Source organism: Schistocerca nitens, chromosome 5, assembly GCF_023898315.1.
Source record: "Schistocerca nitens isolate TAMUIC-IGC-003100 chromosome 5, iqSchNite1.1, whole genome shotgun sequence".
In the NCBI taxonomy this organism is placed as follows: Eukaryota; Metazoa; Arthropoda; class Insecta; order Orthoptera; family Acrididae; genus Schistocerca; species Schistocerca nitens.
This window is the reverse complement of record NC_064618.1, coordinates 580,974,180-581,001,408: the sequence shown is the minus strand read 5'-3', so window position 1 is coordinate 581,001,408 and position 27,229 is coordinate 580,974,180. Positions and strand designations below refer to the sequence as shown.

General features: G+C 42.2%; 1 protein-coding gene across 2 annotated transcripts in view; it reads right to left on the bottom strand.

Moving 5' to 3' along the window:
• LOC126259948 (uncharacterized) overlaps positions 1–27,229 on the bottom strand; it is a 279,616-nt gene that overhangs the window by 227,257 nt on the left and 25,130 nt on the right. For both annotated transcript variants that reach the window (XM_049957053.1, XM_049957051.1), the window contains exon 2: positions 23,723–23,786. In XM_049957053.1, coding sequence (XP_049813010.1) covers positions 23,723–23,786 — 64 coding nt within the window. The remainder of the gene's footprint in view (positions 1–23,722; positions 23,787–27,229) is intronic.

The window sequence follows — 27,229 nt, the reverse complement described above, 5'->3', positions numbered from 1 at the left end:
CATATCGTGAGGCACAAGGTTCTCAGAACGAGGTACAGACGTAGGACAACAGATGGCATACAGCATCTAATGTTAACAGTGCTTTTTAGTTGCTACTTGCAACTTGTCACGGAAATCGCTAGACAAAAAATGGCTCTGAGCACTATGGGACTTAACATCTATGGTCATCAGTCCCCTAGAACTTAGAACTACTTAAACCTAACTAACCTAAGGACAGCACACAACACCCAGCCATCACGAGGCAGAGAAAATCCCTGACCCCGCCGGGAATCGAACCCGGGAACCCGGGTGTGGGAAGCAAGAACGCTACCGCACGACCACGAGATGCGGGCAATCGCTAGACAAATGGTTCACAGGAAGAAGGACGAAATTTTGCCAATAGATGGTACACAGCGTAGAATGTTAAAGGCTACCTGTGCCCCTAGTGTGACTGAAATCACAGCTAGATTCTGTAAAATTATTGTTGTGATATCTGTGACTTCTCTATCACTGTGATTTATAACAGATATGCGATTTCTTGCTCACCCCTACAAACTGTAGGGTGTGTGTGTGTGTGTAAAAGCTAGGAAATGTTTAGTCTAGTATCATTTGGTAAGTTGTTGCTTTCGCCCTTAAATCATTTACATCTACAGTGGAACTTCGATTTTAATTTCTCCAATTTCATGTTTTTCGCAAATGCACACTATAAATTTGTAGCCCCCTGTGTAAAATCCAGAAGAACAAATGCTGAAAATTCCCTGTTTTTAAGTTTCTTCCCACCATGATTTACTCGATTCTACGTTCTTACTCAATGTCTCGCTTGACTTCGTCGCGTTTTCTTACTATTGAAATTTGATGTGACTAAACAAGTTATAAACGGCACAAAAGACAGGCAGTTCGCACCATGGGTCATGGCAGAGCTAACATTATTTTAGCGCGTTGTGGAGACGGGAGACGTGAGATGAATCCACTGTCAATGTTGCAAACAGAGATATCGATTTGTCGATCGCTATTGCGTCAAGTTGATGTTTATGGACATGTATGATAGGAGAATCTCAGTTGTAGCAAGAATGCTTTAGGGGGTTATGTTTGGGATGCGCATCATGCAAAATATTTCTGACATGAAAGAATATGAATGTCGTTGCTCATCATTTCACTTGTAGCAATTTAAGCTCTCCTCTTAGGTTCCTGCCTAACCGCACACCCGGAAATCGCCACAATTCGGAAATAAACAGCAAAGTATTTGTGATAAGGAACAACATGAATTTTATTGGTGCTCTTAATTCGCAGGAATGTAAACTGTCCTCTAACGTTTCTGACTAACCACACACTCGGGAATCACAACACATTCGGAAATAAATAAGCAGATATGATTACCAACATCGTGTATGTCATAACATAAATTATTACAAGCATAACGAGCGCGTTAACAATTCTAAGTAGGGGGGAAAAAAAATAATAATAACTGACGTGGCGACAGTTCCCCACGCCACCTGTTTACCGAAGATCGTACTACTGTTTCACGTCAACTCATCTGAGATATGGTTACGATGGAGAGGGACACACCATCTGGAAGGTGCTCCATACGCCATGGAAATAACTGTGAGACTGCACGCTATCTGTTGATATAACTGTGTACTATTTCGTGCGCAGAGACAAATAAAGCTAAGTCAGAGTGGTGTCTGATGGGAGTGACCGTAAAGGCATTGCACATGTACGCTTGTTCCCTTGAGTCACCGCTTTGTGTGTCAGTTTAGTTTTGGAGGGTAGTACAAATAGTTACCATAAGGAATTTGAGCGACTATGGAAAGAAATGTCAAAGGTCAGTACTTTTCTCTAGCAGTTGTATTCTCTGGCAGTTAACAGGCTCCCACAACAGGTAACCTTGAAGTTGGTAACTGTGTGCCTGACTCCATTTAAATGTTGCAGAACCCGATGGTATTTCCAGTGAGGATAGTTACTGGAGTGAACAAAATACTTTCGTACTGCTCCGGAAATAACCACTGGCCATCAGGGATTCCAGAAAGTTGACAAATAGCGGTATTCTGTTCTTTCCACTTCTGTAGTTCCGGAACAGGTGTCACTCTCTTTCCGGTCTGTGGTTGCGTCAGAGGGTATTTACTTTAGTTTCGTGCTCTTGTTTTTCTCGATGTTGTTGACTAGTCACCACCAAGCTAGTAGTAGTAGTAGCAGCAGTCTTATACATGCAAAGCTATGAAATATTGTAAAGAGCATGCAACATTAATATTTTTAGGGGTTTTACACTAACTGAAATATCTGAGTATTGTAGGTGATCTAAACACGGAAAATAGTTGAGTATCTTCTAAAAGGCCCTCCCAGTTAGCCGTGCGGTCTAACGCAGGTTTCCAGGCGGGAAGGCATGCCGGTCGCCGGCACGAATCCGCCTGGCGAATTAGTGTCGAGGTCCGGTGTGCCGGCCACTCTTTTTTTATTTATTTTTTATTTTTCTTTCTTTCTTTCTTTCTTTCTTTCTTTAAGGGCGGTTTTCCATCTGCCTCGGCGAATTCGGGCCGGTTCCCCTTGTTACACCTGCTTTACACTACGTCGGCGATTACTGCGCAAACACTTTCTCCACGTACGCATACACCATAATTACTCTAACACGCAAAACATTGGAGTTACACTCGTCTGGTGCGAGACGGGGAGGGGGTGGGGGATTCGAAGGGTTCGAACCGCACAATAGGCCTGGGTTCGGTGTGGAGCGGCGGTGGGGTGAGTGGACTGCTGTAGGCTGTTGTGTACCACTGCGGGCTAAGGCGGGAACGAAGCCTCTCCATCCTTTATAGGTCCCCAGTTCCATACAACACAATACAATCTTCTAAAAGTATACCATGAACAAATGGTGGGAAAAACTTGCTCCGTATAGAAAATCAGTATGAAAGACAGCTCTAGTTTTCGTAATTTCACTTGGATATCATCTAAAGATTTTGAATTTCTGGCATATATGGTATCACTGTTTCTTAAAAAAAGTAGAAATTTCAGGAAAGCAGTTACATCCAGACATGCTGTTAGTCTTATCTTTTTGTCAACGGGAGATTCATTCCAGAGCCTTGAGTACTTCCTATTTCGAAGAAAGGTACGACAAATGAGCTTATTTTCTTTTCTATGCAGTCTTTGTCAGTATTCTACCAAATGTACCAGCAGTTTTCTGCACAGTGTCTTGTTTTATTGCTGTTCTTGTACAGCTTGCTTCACATATTCCACAAGCAGTCAGCTACGTACGATGATGAAATCGACAGTCTGCTGCTTCGTCCACTGTATTTTTGTATTGTTTTTTTTGGATAAATTTAATACAGCAAGAGAAAACAAAACACGTAACAACTCTATGCAACAGTCAACACAGTGCAACATACACTCCTGGAAATGGAAAAAAGAACACATTGACACCGGTGTGTCAGACCCAACATACTTGCTCCGGACACTGCGATAGGGCTGTACAAGCAATGATCACACGCACGGCACAGCGGACACACCAGGAACCGCGGTGTTGGCCGTTGAATGGCGCTAGCTGCGCAGCATTTGTGCACCGCCGCCGTCAGTGTCAGCCAGTTTGCCGTGGCATACGGAGCTCCATCGCAGTCTTTAACACTGGTAGCATGCCGCGACAGCGTGGACGTGAACCGTATGTGCAGTTGACGGACTTTGAGCGAGGGCGTATAGTGGGCATGCGGGAGGCCGGGTGGACGTACCGCCGAATAGCTCAACACGTGGGGCGTGAGGTCTCCACAGTACATCGATGTTGTCGCCAGTGGTCGGCGGAAGGTGCACGTGCCCGTCGACCTGGGACCGGACCGCAGCGACGCACGGATGCACGCCAAGACCGTAGGATCCTACGCAGTGCCGTAGGGGACCGCACCGCCACTTCCCAGCAAATTAGGGACACTGTTGCTCCTGGGGTATCGGCGAGGACCATTCGCAACCGTCTCCATGAAGCTGGGCTACGGTCCCGCACACCGTTAGGCCGTCTTCCGCTCACGCCCCAACATCGTGCAGCCCGCCTCCAGTGGAGACGTGTCGTCTTCAGCGATGAGAGTCGCTTCTGCCTTGGTGCCAATGATGGTCGCATGCGTGTTTGGCGCCGTGCAGGTGAGCACCACAATCAGGACTGCATACGACCGAGGCACACAGGGCCAACACCCGGCATCATGGTGTGGGGAGCGATCTCCTACACTGGCCGTACACCACTGGTGATCGTCGAGGGGACACTGAATAGTGCACGGTACATCCAAACCGTCATCGAACCCATCGTTCTACCATTCCTAGACCGGCAAGGGAACTTGCTGTTCCAACAGGACAATGCACGTCCGCATGTATCCCGTGCCACCCAACGTGCTCTAGAAGGTGTAAGTCAACTACCCTGGCCAGCAAGATCTCCGGATCTGTCCCCCATTGAGCATGTTTGGGACCGGATGAAGCGTCGTCTCACGCGGTCTGCACGTCCTGCACGAACGCTGGTCCAACTGAGGCGCCAGGTGGAAATGGCATGGCAAGCCATTCCACAGGACTACATCCAGCATCTCTACGATCGTCTCCATGGGAGAATAGCAGCCTGCATTTCTGCGAAAGGTGGATATACACTGTACTAGTGCCGACATTGTGCATGCTCTGTTGCCTGTGTCTATGTGCCTGTGGTTCTGTCAGTGTGATCATGTGATGTATCTGACCCCAGGAATGTGTCAATAAAGTTTCCCCTTCCTGGGACAATGAATTCACGGTGTTCTTATTTCAATTTCCAGGAGTGTATATACACACACTTGTGCCATGCAGCAGTGATGTTTCCATGTTTCGAAGAATGTTCACAAACAGTGTCCACATAAAGCATCTGGAAAAATGTTTCGATAATTTCCATGGTTAGTGTGTATGCAGCTTGAGGTCTACTTGACCCAATTAAATTGCCATTGGCTACAGAAGGAAAACACACACCACCACAAGTTAGATTCAAACATCTTTCACCATACTTCAGTTTTTGGTTTAATTCACCATGTTAATGAATTTTTAGTTTTTTCTGCATGAAAACACAGGAAATATGTCTCAAAAACACGTGTTTTGATGCATAATTTGTGGTTGTAGCATGTCGGAAAATAACTTGATTATCTTGTAGCCAGATACCAGTTTCATTTTTTGACGAGTTTTTACTGGCTGTTACACACCTGTAATTTTTTAATAACCGATGAAATTCATTACCACAAATTATTATATAACCATTGTATTGTACATCTGAATCGCTGAATTGCAAAATCAACCTAAATCACATTCACCTATTTTTAAGGAAGGTGAGATAAACAATGTAAGTACTGTATAAATTTTTAGAATAAGGTGAAACTGAAGAGTAAAACTTCTCTACTACAGTGGGTCGTACGCAACCCAGTTCAAAGTTATATTTCGTGCCACGGCTAACTTGGAGGGCTCTCCATGCTGTCGTCCAAGGGCTCCTCATCACTCGTGGGGAAGCCGTTGACCAGATCACATCAATAAGGTACGTACACTTCTTCACTTATCCCCCCTTTGGTCGGATCTGACCCAACGGCAGTACAAACGTATCAGGCCGGATGCGACCCAATGCAGTACATATGATCAATTAAAGTATTTGCGTTCGACAATTGTGATGTCTTTACTGGATTTTCATTTGTGTGTGTAATGTCTATTGTAACATCGTTCATTTATGATTTCAGAAGAATGGCATTCAATACAATTTTTCCACCCCTGAAGAGATTTTGGGAGACATCCAACGGCAATGCCTCAAAGATGATGACGACATTGCATCTGAAAATAACAGTGAAGTCGCATCTGAAAACGAAGATGAAATCTTGCCCGACATACAGGTTGCAGATGACTCTGATGTGGACGATGATACCAAAAGCAGATCAAAACAATGAACACGATATATAATGCAGCCGACCGTCAATTTGAGTTGGAAAAAGATGGAGAAAGTATTTGGTGGAACAAACATATTCGTTCTACGTTCGCCAGAGGTCCGCCTATAAATGTCATCAAAGGGAATCCTGGATCAAGAGAAGAGAGTGTTTGGAAAAACTGATATACTGGAATTAATTTCACTTTTCATCACTGATGAAATGATACATGCAATTGTCATGCACACAAATAAAGAGACAGATCGCGTACGCTGAAATTACAATAAAGACTATTCATTCACTGGCCACACGAATGACGTTGAATTTAGGGCGTTTATCGGCCTCCTATTTATGAGTGGCACTTTGAAAAAAACGATATCGAATACAGTTGAAATGTTTTTGAAAATGTATGGGCCTTTGATTTTTCGCTCCACGATTCCAGTTCCTTTTGATGATAAAAACATAAGAGAAGAACTAAACAAAAGGACAAATATGCTGCCTTTCGGGAGATTTGGGATCTATTCAACATCAACTGCTCCCGATATTTTGCTCTCTCGCAATTCATTGCCGTCGATTAGACTCTTCTAGGGTTCCGAGGACGCTATCCTTTTAAAATATAGATCCTGTCCAAACCGGATAAGTACGGTCTAAAAATAAAATAGCTTGTTGATGCGAAATGTTTTTATTTCTGTGGCGGAATACCGTACGTGGGAAAAGAAACCACATAAAAGGGTGATTTGTCCTTACCAACGCAGTATGTTGTGAAAATTAACGAACCACTTAGTGGCACTTGTCGGAATATCACCACTGATAATTGGTTTTCATCGAGTGAGTTGCTGGAAGTGCTGCAAAAAAGGAGACTGACGTACATCGGTACTCCGCGAAAAAACAAGCCGCAGATTCCTCCATCGTTATTAGCCAACGGCCCTGTCTCGATCTCAACATTTGCTTATGATGATGGCAAAACGCTTGTAGCATACACTCCCAATAAAAATAAAAAAGTGGTCCTGGTATCATCAAAGCATTTCGATAAGGAGGAAGACAGTGTCTCCAAATTACCAGAAATAATTTGATATTACAACATGACTAAAGAAAGAGTCGACGTGTTAAGACAATTTGTGCCGTGCTTCGTCCATGAAGAGAAAAAGCAATCGATGGCCGATACGCTGCTTTCACGTTATCCTTGATATCGCTGGGGTAAACAGCCTAGTTCTTTACAAATGGAACATGAACAGGGAGCCATATCCCAATACAATCCATTAGACTTTCCTCAAAAACTTATCCACTGTGCTGCGTCGTCGACAGGAAAGGAGATTCGTATTGTACTTCCTGTGGAAAATCGATGTGTGAGGAATATAAAATTGTCATGTGCCCTGACTGCTCGACATATGATGAAGAATGTTTGTGATAAACAATTGTGATTATTTTCTTGTGAATTTTTTGTTGTTTTGTTTGTTGAGTTTTATGTTTTATTATATGACATTAGAATTGTGTACTTTGAATAGTAGCATGTCGGTATATTTTGAGCCTGGAACTGTAAGGGCTGAATTTACCAGACTGAGGTTACCAGTTATGTGTAAATACAATTTATATTTGATTACGTTGCTGTCTAATTTATGTTTTTCATTCTATAGTGTCATTAGTTTTCATTCGTATCCACTTTCCACATGCTACAGATTTGTTTAACATATGGGTCAATAAAGGCGTAGGACCCGACTCAACAGTAGTGTATGTGTGATCTGAAACCACCGTAGTAGAGGATTGAGTAACAGTCAATAGGTTTATTGTCAACATCTCACACCTATATGCTAACCCGTTTCCATTGCAAAAAACTTTTTATGCTGTGGATTTAGGATGTTTTTGCAATCAATGCATTTGATAATAAAAAATTTCAAAAATACAAAAACAAATTAACTATTTTTATTTAGAATACAGTACACTGTTCTTATGTTTCCTGCAGAGCTATCATACGACATATTGAATGCTTTCGCTAATTAACACTGTTTACAAATAGAGAAACAAGTATCAAAACAAAATAGTATTTAATGTTTACAGCAGAGAAGTCCATCCAATGTTTCTTGCATATATTGCTGTAGGCCACGTTAATATTTCATTCCAGAAGGACGACATGCTTTCACTGCCAGGAACAAATCAAAACACATTGTTTACTGTCTTCCGTTTTCTTCACCCCAACAGGTACTTTCGTTGCCTTGTAACACTTTTCATATGGGAACTGTGGTTTCTTGCTTTGGTCAATTTCAAGGAGAAGTTATTGGTCTGAAGCCCATTAATGAATTCCATTGCTTCCACAACCCTGGCATTGATAATTTGTAATGGAAATGATGAAACTTTGAAATATTTAGAGGTACCTTGTCAGTCCTTGGAACATCTCGTTTCAATAGAAAAGCAAGTCTTCTTATAAATTGATAGCCACCACTTCTTGAAGTCTACTATTTCGTCTCCATCCACTAAATGCATGGTGAAATTACAGTTTACAGTTACTATACATTCAATTAATTCATGGATTGAGAGCTCTTTTTACCACCCCAAATACCCGTCACATGGCAGAAATGAATGACCGCGGATAGGGTAAAAATGTACAGTCTTTTCAAATCAGTCTAACTCCACAAGAGATAAAAGCAGGCAGATCATTGTGTTATGTTTGTTCTGTCCCAGGCAGTTATCGGAAAACAGAAGTAAGTTGTTCACATCTTGGGCTATATACTCGTTGAGACCTTGTATGTAGATTATGTATACAAAATACTGCAACACTCAACTGGCGCAAGTAGAACAGCTCTTGCAATTGGACATGAGGAAGTTGAACATTTTGCATGTAGTCGAAACATAAAGCAGTAGTTCTAGGATTACTCTCCAACTGTATTTCCCCATCTTGCAGGGCATCATAAAACATAAATCTTGGATGTGGACAATCTTCTCTGCTACAGCTGCTCGTTTTTCTGCCTCATTGAATGGTTTTGACTTAATGTTTAATGTCAACTCTTCGCAGGTGCAGCAAGTGTCTACTTTAGATCTAAAGCAAGAGAAAAGTTTTCATGAAAAATTTTATCACAGTACTCGTATTTCACTGGCTAGTTAGGATGTTTGGCAATAAAAAGTTGGTGCCTTTTTTCACAGATAGTTCACAGGCAACGTAGTGCACAGTGCGGCTACCATGTTGACTTTCCTTAGTGGGGAATGATGTAATGTGATCTGCAATTTTGACAATTTCCTTTGACGGCATAGCATTAACACACTTACATTTCCCTCTTCTGACTTTCGCTGTCTGCCCACTACACAGCAGTTAGCGAATTCTTTTAGCTCTCGCATAAATACTTAGAAAAGATTTTCTACATAGCTCAAATTGTTTGTCTCCAAGGAGAACTCAGTAGCTAAAAGCTTTTTCAAGCCTGCACCCCTTCTCACTCCTTGGGTGGTGTCTTTTGACATAACTAACTGTGATCATTCCTTGCAGGAAAAGATCCTGGTCATTCTTGCATTCCATGTTCAGAAGATGAGCTGAAGCTTGAGTTCTGTTGTCTTCTGCAATAGCACTAAAACAGCTTCTTCGACACTTGCAGTCTTCTCCTGTCACCTTTTTCGGAATTTCTGTGCCTCTATAATTCACATGTTCCTCTCCATGAATATTAGCTTTCTTCATAATATTTCTTTGATATTCCGAAGAATGTATCATCCTTTTCTTCTCATAACTGCTAATACACGCCACTTCATCCATTTCCACAATAATATTAAAATCAATCATGCCAATTTCTTTCGTACAGTTGTACCGCAATTTACTGTAGTGCCAACAGTTGAGAAGAAAAATAACCGAAGTCCTGGACTTCGGACGTTTCTGCACTCTGTTCAAACTTCCTACCTCTGTTTGAATGGCACCAACCGATGAATTTGGCTGTTTTCGTGCACAGTCTGGTGGAGCTACATGCAGGGTATGCGTATGCAATATTGCCTTCATCTCAGTTTTCACCAAAAGTGGACTTAAGGGTTTTTATAATCAGCGATTCATTTGATCTTGTTCACTTATACAGATTTTATACATTCTATTGGTGAGGATTACGATTTTTAATCATATATGGCAAATTACACATAAATTTGCTCGTATTTTGGGGGTTTTGACGTTCTCCTCAATTCTGCCCCAGTTTTACATTTCTTTTTTCTAGACCCTACAAAAACGAAACTCTCTCTCTCTCTCTCTCTCTCTCTCTCTCTCTCTCTCTGTGTGTGTGTGTGTGTGTGTGTGTGTGTGTTTGTTTTTTCAAGCCAAGCACTGAGGCTTGACTGGGCTAGCAATATAGCTACCAGGGTAATTCTGACCCCATGGGGGTAACACTGGCGCTAGCATCAGTTTCAACTTCTTCTTTCCATTTCTGGATAAACTTATTATATCTCTATATGGAAGAGAAAATGGAAGCTGTAGCTGAATCTCTGGTTTCGTACTTAAAATCTCCATGTGGGGGAAAAAATAGCCTTTTAAAATGCAAAAAGAAAGAAAATTGATGAGACCGCTGGTAAAGTTTTTTAGCTGTTCATGCAATGAACATTGGACCAAAATCATTCAAAAGGTCATCAAATGAAAATGTGTTTACACTGTATAAAAAGTTCGAATTGTCTGTAGAATGAAACTGCCAGCGACTGGAAACTGCTGAAAGTGATTTGATCTTTCAGACAATCCAGTTGTTGAAAGTGACTGTCAAGATCTTTTTCCAAATGACTTTGTTTCGGTGAAGTAGTTGGTGGTAAAATGGGGAAGCAAACTTTCCACTGTGTTTCTCTTATTCAAAAAGTTGCAACGAAGGAAAAGTTAGTAGAAGTAAACGGGGCTTCATGCCACTGACTCAATGAAAAGTACATTTATTCCAAAAGAATACAACATATTCACTGTCCCATTCCATTATATCATTGGAAAGCTTGCTGTCTCCACCAGAATTACATGCTGATGGGCATAAAATGCAGTTTAAATTTCCAGGGAGGATTTTGGTAAAAGATTTTTTAGCAGTAAAAGTTTTTTGTAGTGTATTTTAAATAGAAAATTGAAAATTATACTCACAGATGTGAGTCTTTCATTGATACCTATCTTATCAATATTTTACAAAACATTCAGTTTTCAATGGAGATCATTGTGACCCTTTACAGGGTCATACTTTTACTGCACTACACTAACATTTATTCCAGGACCATACTGTACATTTTTATAACAAAGGAAATTCGCAGGGTCAATGTAACCTCATGTCACAGAGTAACACTGACCCCCTTCAATTTTTTTTTCTACTAACCTGTGAAAAATTTAACATACACAGTGCACTACGGGTGTGTGTACAAAAGTAATGTACAATAATAAAAATCACAATGAACAGAAATTGATATAGGTATGAGATATTGTACGAAGCAACCGTTGGTTGCGAAAGCTAGAATTTTGTGTGTATGTTTGTGTGTCTATCGACCTGCCAGCGCTTTCGTTTGGTAAGTCACATCATCTTTGTTTTTAGATATATTTTTCCCACGTGGAATGTTTCCCTCTATTATATATATATTTTCTAACTACCTGTAGGAAGTTTAAATTAGTCTGGGATGACCAGTGTCTTTGGAATCTATGCTAGTTGATGTGGATGAGGTCTCTGTGTTCAAGATACCTTATTACATTTGACCTCGGGATATGCTCTAAGAATCTACAACAGTTGAATATGAAAGATGTTGGATGGCAGTCTTGTGAATCACTTCTGCTACCCTTCTTGTAGAAAGGTGCGACATGCACATTATTTTGTTTACTGGGCACAGATTTTTGTTTGAAACATTTACAATATGTAAGGTTAAAAGAAAAGCTAACTCAGGTGCAGTTTTGGAACAGTATCTGACAGGGATTCTATAAGGCCTCTGTGACCTAATTCAATTAGCTGTTTTTCACTACTACAGATACCAATATCTATGGCCCTCACCTTTTCAGTGGTGCAAGAATTATGCTGAGGGGCTTTGCAAGACTCTTCCTTTGTTACGATGGATTTGAAAATGGTGTTTGGCATTTCTGCTTTTATTTTACTAACCTCAATTTCAGTTGTAGTGGAAGACAAGACCTAAAAACTTTTTAGGGGGTTGGGTGTAATAACTTATGTTCTCCCGACTTCTGTCTTCCCTGTACAAGGCCCCTCAACCTACCACTGACATACCACTCGAAGTGGATGAGGGCAGACATATCCTGCTCTTCTGGTAGAGGAGGCATTATCTACAGGACAGGGTAGTACATGGTGGTATTAATTAAACTTGTACTACTTGAGATGGCCCCCATGAAAATTGAGTGATCATAGGACAATGAAACTGTGGAAACATTTGTAAGTATATGTGGAAGAGAAATAACTAATGAACCATTGAAAGAAACACATTTTAATTCCCAAAAGGGGGTAACATTTATTAACTGCATACCGTGTTATGTTCCAGGTTACAAATGTTGCTTAATGTGACGACCATCTGCACTCACAATAGCCTGAAAGTGTACAGATACCACTCACTATTTTTCAGTTTCAACATTTTGTTGATACAGGACCAGCAATCTTCTTTTAATATTTCATGAAGCCTGTATTAACAAATCTGCCACAGTTGCGTTACATATGTCTGGTGACTAGTTTCGAACCAACTGGCCATTCTCAATCTAACCTACTGAGACTGCACTGAAAGTGCCTGATCTTAATAATGAACGATCTTAATAACAAACATCACAATGGCAATATATACTTTACAGAGTAACCATTGATAACTGTCACAATCAACAAGTGCTTACTTTGCAAGTCAGCACATGTTGATTATGACAGTCATCTGTGATTATTTTGTAAGACTTCTGTAGGTCAAACTTGGGAATGAACCAGCTGATTTGAAATTAATCGCCAAACATATGCACAGCAACTGTGACAGATTTGTTAATAGATGCTTCATGAAACATTTCACAATTGTTCACAGCACTTTTCGAATGGTGGGGTATGGAATGTTCAGCTGTCATGACAGCTGGTGCATACTGCTTCATGGTTGCACATCATCCTCAGCCATGTCAACTATAACTTCTTCAACAATTTGTGGTCCAACAGGCTGTTGGTCTCTCCTAGGAGCAATTTCCAAATTTACAGTTAATTTGCGTTTCTGAATCATGTTCTCCAATGCCTGTGCAGAAAAAGGACCTCTCTGTATTCCTTTAGTGCACCGATATTCATGAAGAGCAGCAGCACAATTGCTGCTGTTTCGCTAAAACAGCTTCACAAGTAAAGCTCTGTTCACATTGTCCAGACCCATGTTTACTATCTGCATGTGCAATGCAGACTGATGCTTGTTTTTCAACACTACGTCAGTGTACCAGTACCAGTGCCTCATGACAAGTCATCATACGAACACTATTAACACACAAAACCTACAGCAAACAGTCTTAGCATCATTTCTATTAAGATGGGAACCCATCAAGTAATAGTTTTCCGTCTACACTGGCTCGAGTAGTGAAAGTTTAATTATAACCGCATTGCACTTGAGGTAACTTTGGTATAAATCTTTTGGTAGCCAACCCATGACATCCATTCACAGCAGCTTCCAATTGCTTGAAAGCAGCCACAACATACTCTAGGTGATTAAAAACAGCAACTAACTCATCCCGTATCCAAGAACAATGTTCATAGCTTTCTGTTCACTGCTGCTATGACTGTGTAAACTATATACAGCGCCAAAGTCATTGTAAGCTATGCACTGAATGAAGACCAATAGTGCAAACCAGGAAATCAAGCAACAGAGCTGGTTTACAGCTGGGGTATGTGTAGTAATATGACAATGTAAGAAACACTTCATATGGTACAGAACAGAAAGATACTGGATGCCCTGAGGACCTAGCATCGTGTGAGCAGTATGACCCATGCACCACACCAGTTCTGTCCTCTTGCAGCTCGTGGCAGAGACCACTGCAGAATCAAGATGTCCCTATCAATATCTGCTAAAGGTGGGAATACTATTCGCTCTCCTCCTGTCCCCAAATCAGTTCCTCACATAGGCCTAATACCGGCAGGAATTGTGTTGTTTAAAGCATGAATAGGGGGTGGGGGATGGGGGGCAGGGCGAGGTGTAGTAGCATGGCCTCATCTGTACTGGCCAATTCTGATGGCTTGGATTGGTATTGCAGTGGCAGTGTTGTGGAGCTGCCATCATATAATAGGCAGAGTGCTATGCTGGTACAACTGGGGCTAGACCTGTCTGCGTGCTTCAGGTTGTACCGGAGAGTAGAGGCACTGGGTGATGGCTGGTTTTATTGGTGGATCAAGAGAGTGTGATCAGCCAAGACATCAAATAGCTGACGTCCACTGTAGACTTTGACCACCTGGGTGCACCCTGAGTGTCAGCCAAAAGTGTGCACCTAGACCTACATGCAGGCCGGATTTTACTTAGGTTGGGATCACTGCAAAGGACACGGGAGGTCCAACAGACTTTGATGCCTGTGCACATGCGAGATTTTGGCTGAACTGAACCATGGATGGCGGTAGATAGGTTTGTAATGAGGTAGCTGTGGAGTGCTTCCTCAGTTGATAACGTCAGCATCTCTTACGCACTTGAGTCTTAAGCATCATTACCATTCACTAAGCCTCTGTGTTAGAGGCTGAGTGGAAGCAGCACTGGTCAGGTGCTCACTACTGTTGCATTGACAGGAATCTTCTAACAGCTGTTACATGAACTGGGGATTGTTGTCAGACACTGGTGCATGTAGTACTCTCTCGATCACAAAGCTTGCAAGAAGGGCACATAATGCATGGTAGCATGAGATGTCGTTGATGGCATCTCTGCCATAAAGGAAAAGTTGGCGAGATTAACCCCTGAAAGGCCTGGCAAAATAAATGAGTACACTCTACTGGGAGTGGTCTGGGGATAACTGAAGATAAATTTAATGGTAAGGCTTGCTGATTAAGGCATCAGAAAAACCAATTTTTACACATGCTTGGCTTGTCAGGCTCAGTCTTGTTTTTTAAAAAAATTCAGCTAATATGGATAGAGCAATTTTTTTACAGTGATGGAGAAGTAGAAATATTAGTCTGAGCATGTAGCTGTCTACATCTAATAGGTAATTAAGGAGAAATAGCACTCGTGCTGACTGAATCAAAATCTGGAACATCTGTTTTCCAGACACTGTATTTGACTGAACTAGCAAATCCACTTAAGGTCCTAATATGTAAACATGACAGAGAAGACAGTTTCTCAAGTCCAGTTTTAATTTTCTGAAAGGTGTGCACTTGTAAACACAGGGACTGACAAAACTTTGCACAGCACAGGGTTGTGGGCTGACGCTGTGGCTACTTTGTGTGCTGTAAGTGGATAGTCGTCCAGAGTTCATTGCAAGTGTTGATCATTTGTAAAACAAACTATTTCCAGGTGATCCAACTCTGCGTCGAGGTGAATAGGCAGGTGGGACAGAGTGCCTGCACTGGATGTTGGGTAGTGGGGTGAAAGTGAATTTCATAGTTATATCCATTTAAAAACAATGCCCACTGCTGCAGACACAGCTCTGGCTGTTCCAAGAGCTTAGACCATTGACAAAAAATCAAAAGTAAAGGTTTGTGGTTGGTTAACAGGTAGACTTTGCTGCTACACAAATGTACATAAAACTTCCCAACCCGATAGCTTATTGCTAAGGCCGCCTCCTCAACTTGAGAACAGCTCATCTGCATCACTGCTAATGTTTTGGAAGCACAGGTGATTGGTCTTTCAGAGTCGTCCAACAGTTTATGGGACAAAACTACCACAATCCAGAATTGGGATTTATTCACTGCAAGCATAAACTGCAAGAGTGTTGTATACAGCACCATGTACTGTTTGATTTTGAGACACACTTTAAGGGGGTTGAAAAGCCTGTTGATAGGCAGCTGACCACATAACTTTATGCCCCTTTTTGTGCTGCTGATTCAATGAGTGCGTGGTTTGTGCTGTTTGGAAATAAACTATGCATAGTAAGTGATCTTCCACAGAGAAGACTATAATTGTTTCAGGTTAGCAGGTGCTGGCATATTTATCATTGCATGAACACTGTTGCACATGGGCATAATACCGTCACTATTTAAGAGATGCCCCAGATATTTAAAACTGGGTATGAAAGAATGACACTTGGTTAACTGATAACATAAGCAGTTTTCGAAGAGCTTCCTGAAAGGAGATTCAGGGTTCCTGCAATATTCCACATGCATCGCTAGTACAATGATGATGTATAAATAGATAATGTATTGTAATATCCTGAATCAACTGCAGCAAGTATTTTTGGAATATGGGGAGGATACCAGCAACCCCAAATGGTAAATGACAATACTGGTAAAGCCAATTGTGTATTTAAAACCAGCAGCTGTTTTGATTTGCTATCTTATGGAGTTGCTTGTTTTAAAGTGATTTAAAAATATGTGCGACCAGCTAGTTTTGTTAATAATCCTATGGGAGAAACCTAGGACAGATGTATGATGATTATGGGTTAAACAGACAAAACATCTTTATCAGTATCTCATTGCACTGTAAATTCGTGTAAAATTGAGTGCAACAAGAAGAGAATTGACAGTTCCAGGGTTTGTGACCTTATCATCATGGTTGAAAATCTGCATGACAGTAGTTCGTGTCAAATGGTTACAAGTGAGGTAAAAGCTGCAGTCATCACTGAAGGATACTCCAAGAAGGGTTATCATAGTCAGTAATACTAAAATGGGGTGATAAATGAAGACTATAATGACTAGAAAGTCAGTTAGCTTAAACTGCTAGAGAAATAAAACATATACATAAAAAATTCAAAATTATATAGCAGTGCAGATGTAAAAAGTAGCTGGAGGCCACTATGCCATTCCAAGTAGTAGTAATCCCCCCCCCCCCCCCCCCCCACACACACACACACATCCACCTGATACCAAACATTGAGGTGTTATAAATTTTACTATTTACTATAAAATCCGCTTTCTCTCAAGAAATATTTACTTTTTTTAGCTGCTATCCTATCCTCCACAAGTAAATGGCTGATTGCTTGTGTCAGATCAGCCAGCAGTGGACATTCTGTTATGGTGTGGGGGTATTGAGAGATAACAATCACATCTACATTGGAGGAGTCCTCATCAATCTGCATTGGTGGAGTCCTCTTGACTTAAAACAAACTTGTGAGTCTGGTGTACCTGATACGTAGTCACCACTGTAAAATGGCATCGTCTTGAGAGAAATATGCCATGATTTGGTGGACCTCTTGATTGACTTCAGCTTGTTGAGGTTCGTGGTAGCTTGCCTTTCCATAACCCAGGTTTTCAAAATTTCCTGCAACAGCTGAAATCATAGGTCTGTGCCCAGTATTTGTGAGTTTGGATTGGTTCTCTAGCTAATTTGTTGGCAAGCTCAATTCCTGGAATACTCACATGGCTCAGAACCCAGATGAATGTTACAGTGGTTCTGCAGCTGTGGAGGTCAGCTAATAGGTTTTGGAAGTAAGTGACCAACATATTTCTGCAGTTTCACTGAGATATGCCTTGTAAGCAGTTCATGAAGTCGCAACAAACAAGGAAGTCCTTTGTGGTGAGAGATTTAATGGACTGCAGAGCCCATGATATGCCACCCAACTCTGCAGTATATATACTGTATGAACTCAGCAGAGAATACTTTTCAGGCCTCTTTGTGTGTATATAAGCATAATCTATCGTGCCAATTTTCAATCCATCTTTGAAGATGAATGTCAAATTTGGGTACTTGTGGAGAACTGAATGGGAAAAGCACCCAAGAATGATGGAATCAGCATTTTCCTTAGGTCCACAGAAAAGGTCCATCGAAATCACAGGACTGTGGACACACTACAGTGTGCTGAGAAGGAACTCATGTTTACTGACAATACGGGATAGCTGGAGGTCCTTATATAGAACTTCCAATCATGTCCCAACTGGTCTACCTATTTTTGGGTGTAAACAGTGTGAATTGTTGGCTGTAAAACAAGAATTGAGTAACATGGATAGGCAGGCACCTGACAGATTGTGACCGCATAGTTCATCAACAGTTGCTGGTGTCTGGCCCTCATGAGGGTGGAACACCAGCTTCCACTAAGAAGACTGTCAACATTGCTTGTAAGAAAGTCACTAGTTACCACCTGCATACAACTGTGATGGACAGGGTCTAATAAGCACAGTACTGACGGCGCTACCGATCCATAGGCAACGCATCCATAGACCAAAATCAAAGCTCCATATAATCACAGAAGAGCCATGTGTAAGTATAGGTTTCCACCGTGATTGTCACTGTCAATAAAATTCTTCTGGGCTGTTGACTGCATTGTCAATATATAAAATTGTCTGACATTTCGGCCAATTACAATAGTGGCCAAAACATCAGACAATTTCATGTACTGACAATGTGGCCAACAGCCCAGAAGAATTTTACTGACAAGAACTGTGTGGTCTATGTACCTTCGGGTGCTGTCGAGAAATCTGAGTATATTAACTTCCCTCAGACAATTTGCCTTGAGCTGGTACACATGTTGTCACCTTGTTAACTTATTGTCAAATAACAGGCCTAAAAATTTGAAAGTTTTGATGACTTCAAGTAATTGGTTAACAAGGTAAAGTACAGAGTGCGGAAAGCAGATGCACAGTCCTGAGTCTACAAAAATCCATGACACAAGTTTTGCAGGAGAAAACTGAAACATAAAGATTCAGGGTCCAGTTATGTACTTTCTATAAGGCCTCCTGAAGTTGGTGTTCTGTGGTGTACAATGATGTTGAGCTTTAATACACATAAAGGTCATTCACCTGCAGTAACAGTGAGATTTAACATCCCATGGTAGTCAGGGTACACTAACTGCAATGGTGAAGAGGGTTACGCTCAGAACTGCCCTTGAGGAACCCTCAATTTCATTTATGTATTGGTTTCTGAGGTTTGAACCTATACAGACCTGGAACAATAGGAGGGATCAGAAATTCTGTATAAGCAGCCCCGGAATCACCACTCATGCAGATTAGTCAGAAGCTGATAGAGCCAGGTGGTATCAAATGCTTTCTACAAGTCAAAGAACACAGCAATCAGGTATTGGTGATGTGCAAAAGCATTGCTCACTCTAGATTCCAAGCAAATCGGTTGGTCTGTGTTGGACTGGAATGCCTGAAAGCCACTTTTAAATTGAAATACATGTCCTCTGACTTCTAGGCACCAACACAGTTGTCAGTTGACCATTCTTTTGAATAATTTACATAGCCATTCATTAGAGAGATTAGTTGATAATTATTCAAAATCAGAGTATCTTTCCCAGAACAACAATACCCTCCCACCACTGGAGAGGAAACTCCTCTTCCTGCCTAATACAACTTAAAAACCTGAGGATGTGTTTCATGTTTTCGTTGCTAAGGCATTTAAACATTTGACTGTGGATTCTTTCGGGTCCAGAGGCTGCGTCGCGACACTCTGCTAAAGTGCTGTGGGATTCCCAGTCTCTAAATGAAACATTGTATGATTCAAGGCCTTGTGCATGGAAGGATAAATAGTTTCATCCAGCACACAATTCCAACTTAGGAAATTAAGATGGTAGTCACTGCATACAGCCAATTAGGTGAAGTGTGCACGAAACTTACAGCAGTGACTTCAGGATCAGTACAGATGTTGCCACAGAGAGAGAGAGAGAGAGAGAGAGAGAGAGAGAGAGAGGACAGGTACTACTACAGATACTCAGTGGTTGGAAATGCGGCGGAGTGTAGTCCATATTTGCAATAAGTGGGTGTTGGCTCTCATAAACTATATATGTTGATCCCAACACTCCAACTTTCTCTTCTTTATTAAAAAGTGTGCTCTTGCAAAAAGTATCTTGAATGATATTAACATAGTAGGATGCCATTCAGTCAATGAAGTGCACTTCGACTCCCTTAAGTGCTGGTTACCACTTCAGATCAACAAGGCACTGGTTTCCAGCAGGAAGAGCCTTAAGAACAGAGTATTGTTGCTTCATGAAAATAGTATCTTATACCACTGCTGCGTCATCCTTTTCTTGACTGGTTTTAAAAATTGCTCTGGTGATATAAGCTTGCCAGTTGGCTTTCCAAAGCAACCAGTGTGGTGCATGTTCTGTTGGTTGGTGGTTGGAGAAAGAGAGAGTAATAGGAAAGTGATTGCTGTCACAGAGGTCACCATGGACATACCAATGGATTGAGGGTGAGATGCTAGGGCTACTGCCGAGTATGTTCCATCCGCTATAATGAAACATGTTGTAGCTCCAGTGTTAACCAGGCATGCTATCAGTTCTGAAATTCATTGCTCGATTACTTGGCCCCTGCTAGGTGTGGCGCAGCTGTCTCATAGAAGATTGTCGGCATTGAAGACTGCCAGAACAGCCAGAGCTTGTAATGCAGTGGCACCTGATCACTAAAAGTGTCGAACCTTATGAGCATGCAGACTGCAATAGGTGCCCTCTCAGAGTTAATGCAATTTACGCAGCAGGATTTGTGATAGCAAGGAACTGGGTTTCTGAGAGCTACATCTCCTGAAGTTCCTTTCCCAGCTGTAAAGTAGCCATTAATTGATGGAGTTAAGCCAGCTGATGATATGGTAGCCATTACAGTTTCACCAAAGGAATGTCAGATTGGGGTCAGAGAAAGCAGTAAAAGCAAAAAGGATCTACAAATTACTTTGCTGCTGAGTCGTACTTCACCTGAATGGGCAATTCTTCATCAGCATCCGTGTGTTTCACCACAGAGCTGGGGAGAAGGGTATACGGGTTTGGATCAATGAGAGCAGTAAAATGTAGTTTAACTTTTGATTTATCCTTTTTGTCCTCTCAGGTTTCAGTTTCTGTGACTCTGTCACCCACTGGATGGTGGTACACTACTGGTCTCCATTTTCCTGGGAGGAGGAAACCTTGACAGGTGTTCTCTTCCCTGATGATGCACCAGGGGAAAACAAGGTATCTCTAGCTGCACTCAAGTGCTGGTTATCACTGGTGCTGTGGGTCTGGGAGTCTAGGAAGCTGATGTCCTCTATATTGGCACTGACTTGAAGCTAGGTCCAAAGATCTTGCCATCGCATTATGGGTGGATTTTGGCACAATATTTGCAAAGTTTGACATCTCATTGACTGGAGTAGAGTCATTCAAAATTTCTCTTACTATCTTGATGAGACAGGCGGTCATTTTTTTTATATCTCTGGACGTTTTCCTCTCTTTTGAAAACTGAAAATGTCAGCGAACAAAGGGGGTGTGGGGTGGGGTTCGCATTCTGGGTGGTTTAAGCTTGTAATGGGGTGTTCATGAAGGCTGCCGTCATGCCCTGTCCTTCTGCACACACCCCAAAAGTAGTTTCACTAGTGTTGTGGGAGGACATGTGGATAAAACTCAGGGCACCTAAAACATCTTATAGGAGTGGGAGAATAGAGTCTGACACCAATCTTATAAAGCATGACATTAACTTGCTCACAGATATAAAACTTCCATCAAAGGCTAGGCTGAAAGCTTCAGTGTCCGACCTGTTATCCTTAGGTCCTCTCTGAATGAGACGAACAAAATGATGTCTATGCTGCTCTAGGCTGGCACACAGTTCTTTATGTTTTTGTAGCATTAGGTCCATACAGAGACTGACAAATTGAATCCTGTTGGGTTTGTTATGAGGAGAGATGGTAACCAGTATATCATCAAGCTAGCAACAGGCTTGAAGGGCATGTGACTGGTGGGCATTCAAAGTTTTGATCAATAGATACCATTTCTCATTTTCCGTTTTGCAGCAACTTCTCAGAGCCTCCCATTACATTTTCAGCAAAAAAAAAAAAAAAAAAAAAAAAAAAAAAAAAAAAAAAAAAATTGGCTTCATTGTTGCAAAAGATTCTCCATCAACTCTGGAGCATATCTAGAACTGGGTGAACTGTCCACCTCCATTTCTCCTTGCTTGCCCCTCATCCCATGGTGTGGCCAAAGAAGGTAACATCAGGGGTTGTAAGTCTTTGCATTAAAATTGTGTTTTTTATCTGCTGAGATGGCCGTGTTGGTAGGGCCACCAGTGTGGGTGAGACTGATCCATTTCACTGCGGATCTTCCGACCTGATGGTACTCATTCTAGCAGATTGCTGTGCCCTGTGGTGCTACGCCACCATGACAAAGGCTACCTCGCATAGCAGTTGTTGCCCAGAGTTCCAGTGCTCAGGAATGGACAGGCACCTACTTCTCAGCATACATGGGGAGGTTACAGCTCAGGCATCAGCAGTGTGATCCCTGCATTGCCAGGAGGCTACATCTGTGAGGGTACATAACAACCCCCAACCCCCTCCCAAATGCTGATTGGCTATCATAATGGATTTCAGGTGCGAACATAAATCCACTTTCGTAGTAGGTACAGATCACAGTGCAAGGTGTATAAATTACACACCACTAAAATGTTCTTCCACAAATGCCCCACACTTCTGCGAATTTTAGAAAAGTGGAGATCAAACCCTGAAAGTGGACTATAAGTAATTAAGCCAAACAGGTTGAGGGAAAGGTTGTAAAAGGAGCTACACCTGACAGGCATCATAATAATAGCCATGTTATCAATGTACTATCAATGTAAAAGCTTGACTAGGTATAGGACTCCTTTTAGCCTCTCGCCTCTTACAACAAGCAATAAATAACAGCAGATCTATTCTAGTCCAAGACTGCATATGATAGAGATCAATGGTGGACTGAGCATTGATAATCACATAGAAATCACCACATTTGCATAAAGACCTATTAGCTTTTTTAATGACAACCATAGGTGTCATCCATTGACTGGATGATGCCAGTGCAATGACGTCCATCCTGAAGCCACACGAGTCAGCCTGAACCTCATTTCTACCAGCAAACGATAGTGGCAAGCTTTACTAAATTTTGGCACCACTGATGGTTTTATAGATACACTACGCAATAAAATTTGTTACACAATTTAGTGATGGTTCAAATGTTTCTCTGTACGTGTTGCAAAGAGAATCTAGATAAAAAAAGGGTACTGTTGTGTACACTAAATTGACTTGGCCCACTATTTTCAAAACCAAATGCTGTAAAAACATCTAAAACAAAGTCAGAACAATATTAGGCAACTCTGCTACTAAGAATGTTTCTGAACTTAGCTGAAAGTGACAATTCTCTGAGGAGAGGAACTGTCTTCTGGCAGTAAGATATGTCTTGCCCTTCACTGAGCCCTTTACAGTAAAGGTGAACGACTCACCTATACCTGTCTCCATTGATCATGGTAGTTCTGGTGTCTAGCTGGAACTCCAGTGTCTGGCCAAAAATGGTACAGGCCGACAGCAGCTTCTGCAATGATGGTGACATGGCTTGATCAGCTACCATGACTGCGTGGAGCAATGCAGTGACATCGGGCATGTTGGTAGAGGATGCCTGAGAACAGCTTCTTGACACACAATTGCCAAGTGCCCAAGTTTGCAAGACATCAAATAGGATGTGGCATACGTGTGCAACAGACTCTCGTATGCAGTCTGTGCATGACTGGAGCGTCATCGACCTGCATGATTAAAATTTCAAAATCGCAGAGTGTGGGCGTTTTTGATCCACTCATTTAGAATTACAAAATGGTTTACTCAACACAGAGGGAGGATCGTCATTAATTCTATCATGAGACACTGGTGAAGTGGACTTTTTCTACCATTTCTGCCTGAATCGAAATGGTCTGAACAGACATTATATCCTCTATACATTCTATTACCTTCTATTTGTGGTTGGCCAGAATATAATCCATCATGGATTTAGAATATCTTGAACTTCACCATAAATTTCCTATTTCTTTATGCAGGGTTTATATTCAATTCACTTACGGAGACAAAATTAATCAAATGGTTCCCCTTCGTTTAAAAATCCTTGCCACTGTTTCCCCAAATAAAGTTATTTAAAAACAAATACTTACTGATGTCCTCCGTTTCTCTTTACCACTTTCCCGATTGCAACTTGAAGGTGATGTATCAGAAGCACTGTAAAAAATGGAAAAGAGCTTTTATTTTATACATTCCACTGATAATGTTATGGTGTAGAATGTGTACAGTGTATTTCATGCATTTTAGTACTAAATGGCTGATCAGTCAGTGATATGACGTAAACCAACCTTCTTTCTAGTAGTGTATTAGTAAATGTCATTCTCATTGATGGATACATTTTTCAGAGTAAATCTAACTATAGAAAATGTTTACTTCAAAGCTGTTATTACCAGTGATTTCAACACATTCGAATACAACATGAAGAGCACATAGCATACAAACTGGCGTATAACACTTTAGTGACAAAGAGTCTTTGTTATCACGAAAGAGAATTTACAAAGCTCACACTCTTGGTTAAGCACACTGATTTAGCATCTCTTAACCTGTCAAAATGATAACAAATAAACACAGAACGCATATACTGGCAATAGACAAGGTATGTTCAAAAAGTTACAGGAATTTTATAATTCAAGTGATGTATTAATTTGATTTGTGGCAATTGTCATTGGTTGGTTGGTTTGGGGTATAAAGGGACCAAACAACAGGGTCATCAGTCCCTTTTTCCTTATGCAAGCAAGGCTCAAGGTACAAAAACACCTAAAGTACGTTTGAGAAAGTAAAAGGGGGAAATGGAATGGGGAAATCACACCTAAAAAGAAAACGAATGGAATGAACAAGGAAAAGTAGAAGAAGATATTAAAACCATAGAACAAGTGGTCTGGGTTGGATGATCAAATTATAAAAGAGGATGAGCCAGCCACTCTGCAACACATTAAAATTTCTACCCCCAAAACGACAGGGCGAGATGAACACATGCAGGGAAAAGACAACCACCAAGACAAACAAATGCAAAGAAAGTGCAACCGAGTTAAAATGGAGGGAGGGTGGTGGCCTCTGAGAGAAGGCAAAATGCCCAACATTAGATGGTATAGTAAAAATCTTCCTCAAGAATAAAATGTAAAACTAAATCTGCTGTTGAGGCATTGTCGGCCGACTCCGAAGGTAGGATGCTGGGACGTTTAAAAGTCTGCTGCAGAGGGGCTAAAAGTGGGCAGTCCGGCAAGATGTGGAAGACAGTCATACGTGAGCCACAGTGACACCGGGGTGGGTCCTCGCGACGGAGGAGGTAGCCATGTGTTAGCCGCGTATGGCCGATGCGAAGCCGGCAGAGAACCACAGTCTCTGCGAGAGGCCCACATGGAGGACTTCCACACATATGTAGTCTTCTTAATGGCATGCAGTTTATTGTGCATACCGTGATTATGCCATTCCGTCTCCCAGAGTTGAAAAACCTTGCAGCGTAATAATGATCGCAGGGCAGTTACGGGGATGCCAATCACCATAAGCAGTTTCCGTGTAGAGTGTTTGGCCAACCTGCCAGCAAGTTCATACCCTGGGATTCCAACCTGGGCTGGGGTCCACACAAACACCATGGAACGAATGGACAGTTCCAAGGTATAGATGGACACCTGGATCGTCCCTACTAAGGATAACAGGGGTAGCATTGGTCGATAGCTTGTAGGCTGCTCAGGGAGTCAGTACAGAGAAGAAACGACTCGTAACGGCATGAGTGGATGCGCTCAAGAGCAAAAGAAATGGTCGCCAGCTCTGCAGTGAAAACACTGCAGCCGTCTGGCAAGGAGTGCTGTTCAGTATGTCCTCCATGAACATACGTGAAGCCAACGTGTCCATCAGCCATCGAGCCGTCGGTTTAAACCACTTCATGGTCCCGGTACATGACAAAAATTGAGAGGAAGTGACAGTGGACAGCTGCGGGTTTAACTGAGTCCTTATGACCATGTGAAAGGTTCAAGTGATGCTTCGGCCTAGGTGTGCATCATAGAAGTGCACGTGAAAGGACTCGAGTATAGGTGGTAAAGGCAAGGACTCCATTTCAGACAGAAGAGATCGGACCAGAACCACAATCGTAAGCCCTGACCTGGGATGCTGATGCGGGAGATGAACTGCAGTAGATGGGAAAAAGGAGATGGTAATTCGGATGCTCAGGAGAACTATGAATGTCTGCAACGTAACTAGCAAGCAGTTGTACATGCCTAACCTAGAATGGAGGGACTCCGGCCTCCACCAGGACGCTGGTCATTGGACTCGTTAAAAGCTCCCATTGCCAGTCGAACACCACAGTGGTGCACTGGGTCAAGTAAACGCAACACCGAGGGCGCTGCTAAACCATAAACCAGACTCCCATAGTCAAGGCGGGATCAAACAAGGGCTCTGTCTGTAGAGCTGCAGCAGCGTAGAGCAATCTGCACCATAGTTGGTATTGCTCAGGCTGCGGAGGGCACTGAAGTGCCGCCAGCACTTCCGCTTCAGCTGACGAAGATGATGAAGCCAGGTCAATTGGGCGTTGAAAACCAGTCCTAAGAATCGATATGTCTCCATTACAGTGAGTGAATCATCATTAAGGTAAAGTTCTGGTTCTGGGTGAACAGTACAATGCCGACAGAAGTGCATGACACACGACTTCCTGGCTGAAAACTAGTAGCTGTGGGCTAGAGCCCATGACTCCGCCGTGTGGATGGCTCCCTGTAGGCGCCGCTCCGCAACACCAGTATTGGAGGAGCAGTACGAAATGCAAAACTCGTCTGCATACAAAGAAGGTGAGACGGACAGCCCTACAGCTGCTGCTAGACCGTTAATGGCCAGTGAAAGTAGAGACACACTCAATACAAAGCCCATTTTCCTGGATATGGGGGGGAACTATGGGAGGCACCTACTTGGACACGGAGAGTACAGAGAAATAGGAAATTTTAGATAAAAATCAGGAGCGGGCCCTGGAGACCCCACTCATATAATGTGGCAAGGATACAATGTTGCCAGGTCATCTCGTAAGCTTTTCTTAAATAAAATAAAAAAAAGACGGCAACCATGTGTTGACTGGAAAAGGCTGTTTGGATGGCAGACTTGAGGGAAACTAGATTATCCATGGTAGAGCGACCCTGGCGGAAACTGTCCTGGCATGGAGACAGTAGGCCATGTGAATCCAGGACCCAACACAACCGCCGACTTACCATACATTCTAACAGCTTACGAAGAACATTGGTGAGGCTGATGGGCCGATAGGTTTCAGCACTGGAATGATGGTGCTCTGCCGCCACTGTGATGGAAAGATGTCATCGCACCAGATCCAGTTGATGATGAGGAGATGTCGCTTGTAGTCAGATGAGAGATGTTTGATCATCTGACTGTGGATCCGATCTGGTCCCGGAGCTGTGTCGGGGCAATGTGACATTCAGTGAACAAGAGGGCTTTCCTTTCCATCCGCTGTTTGAGGATGCGAAATGCTGGGGGATAATTCTCAGATGTGGAGGCTCAAGCATGTATTCTGGAGGCCTGGAAGGCCTACTGTTCATGGCACAGAGTGTGGTAAGGCTGGTACTTGAGATATGGTAATATAGCTGCAGAATATTTGGACGTCAACG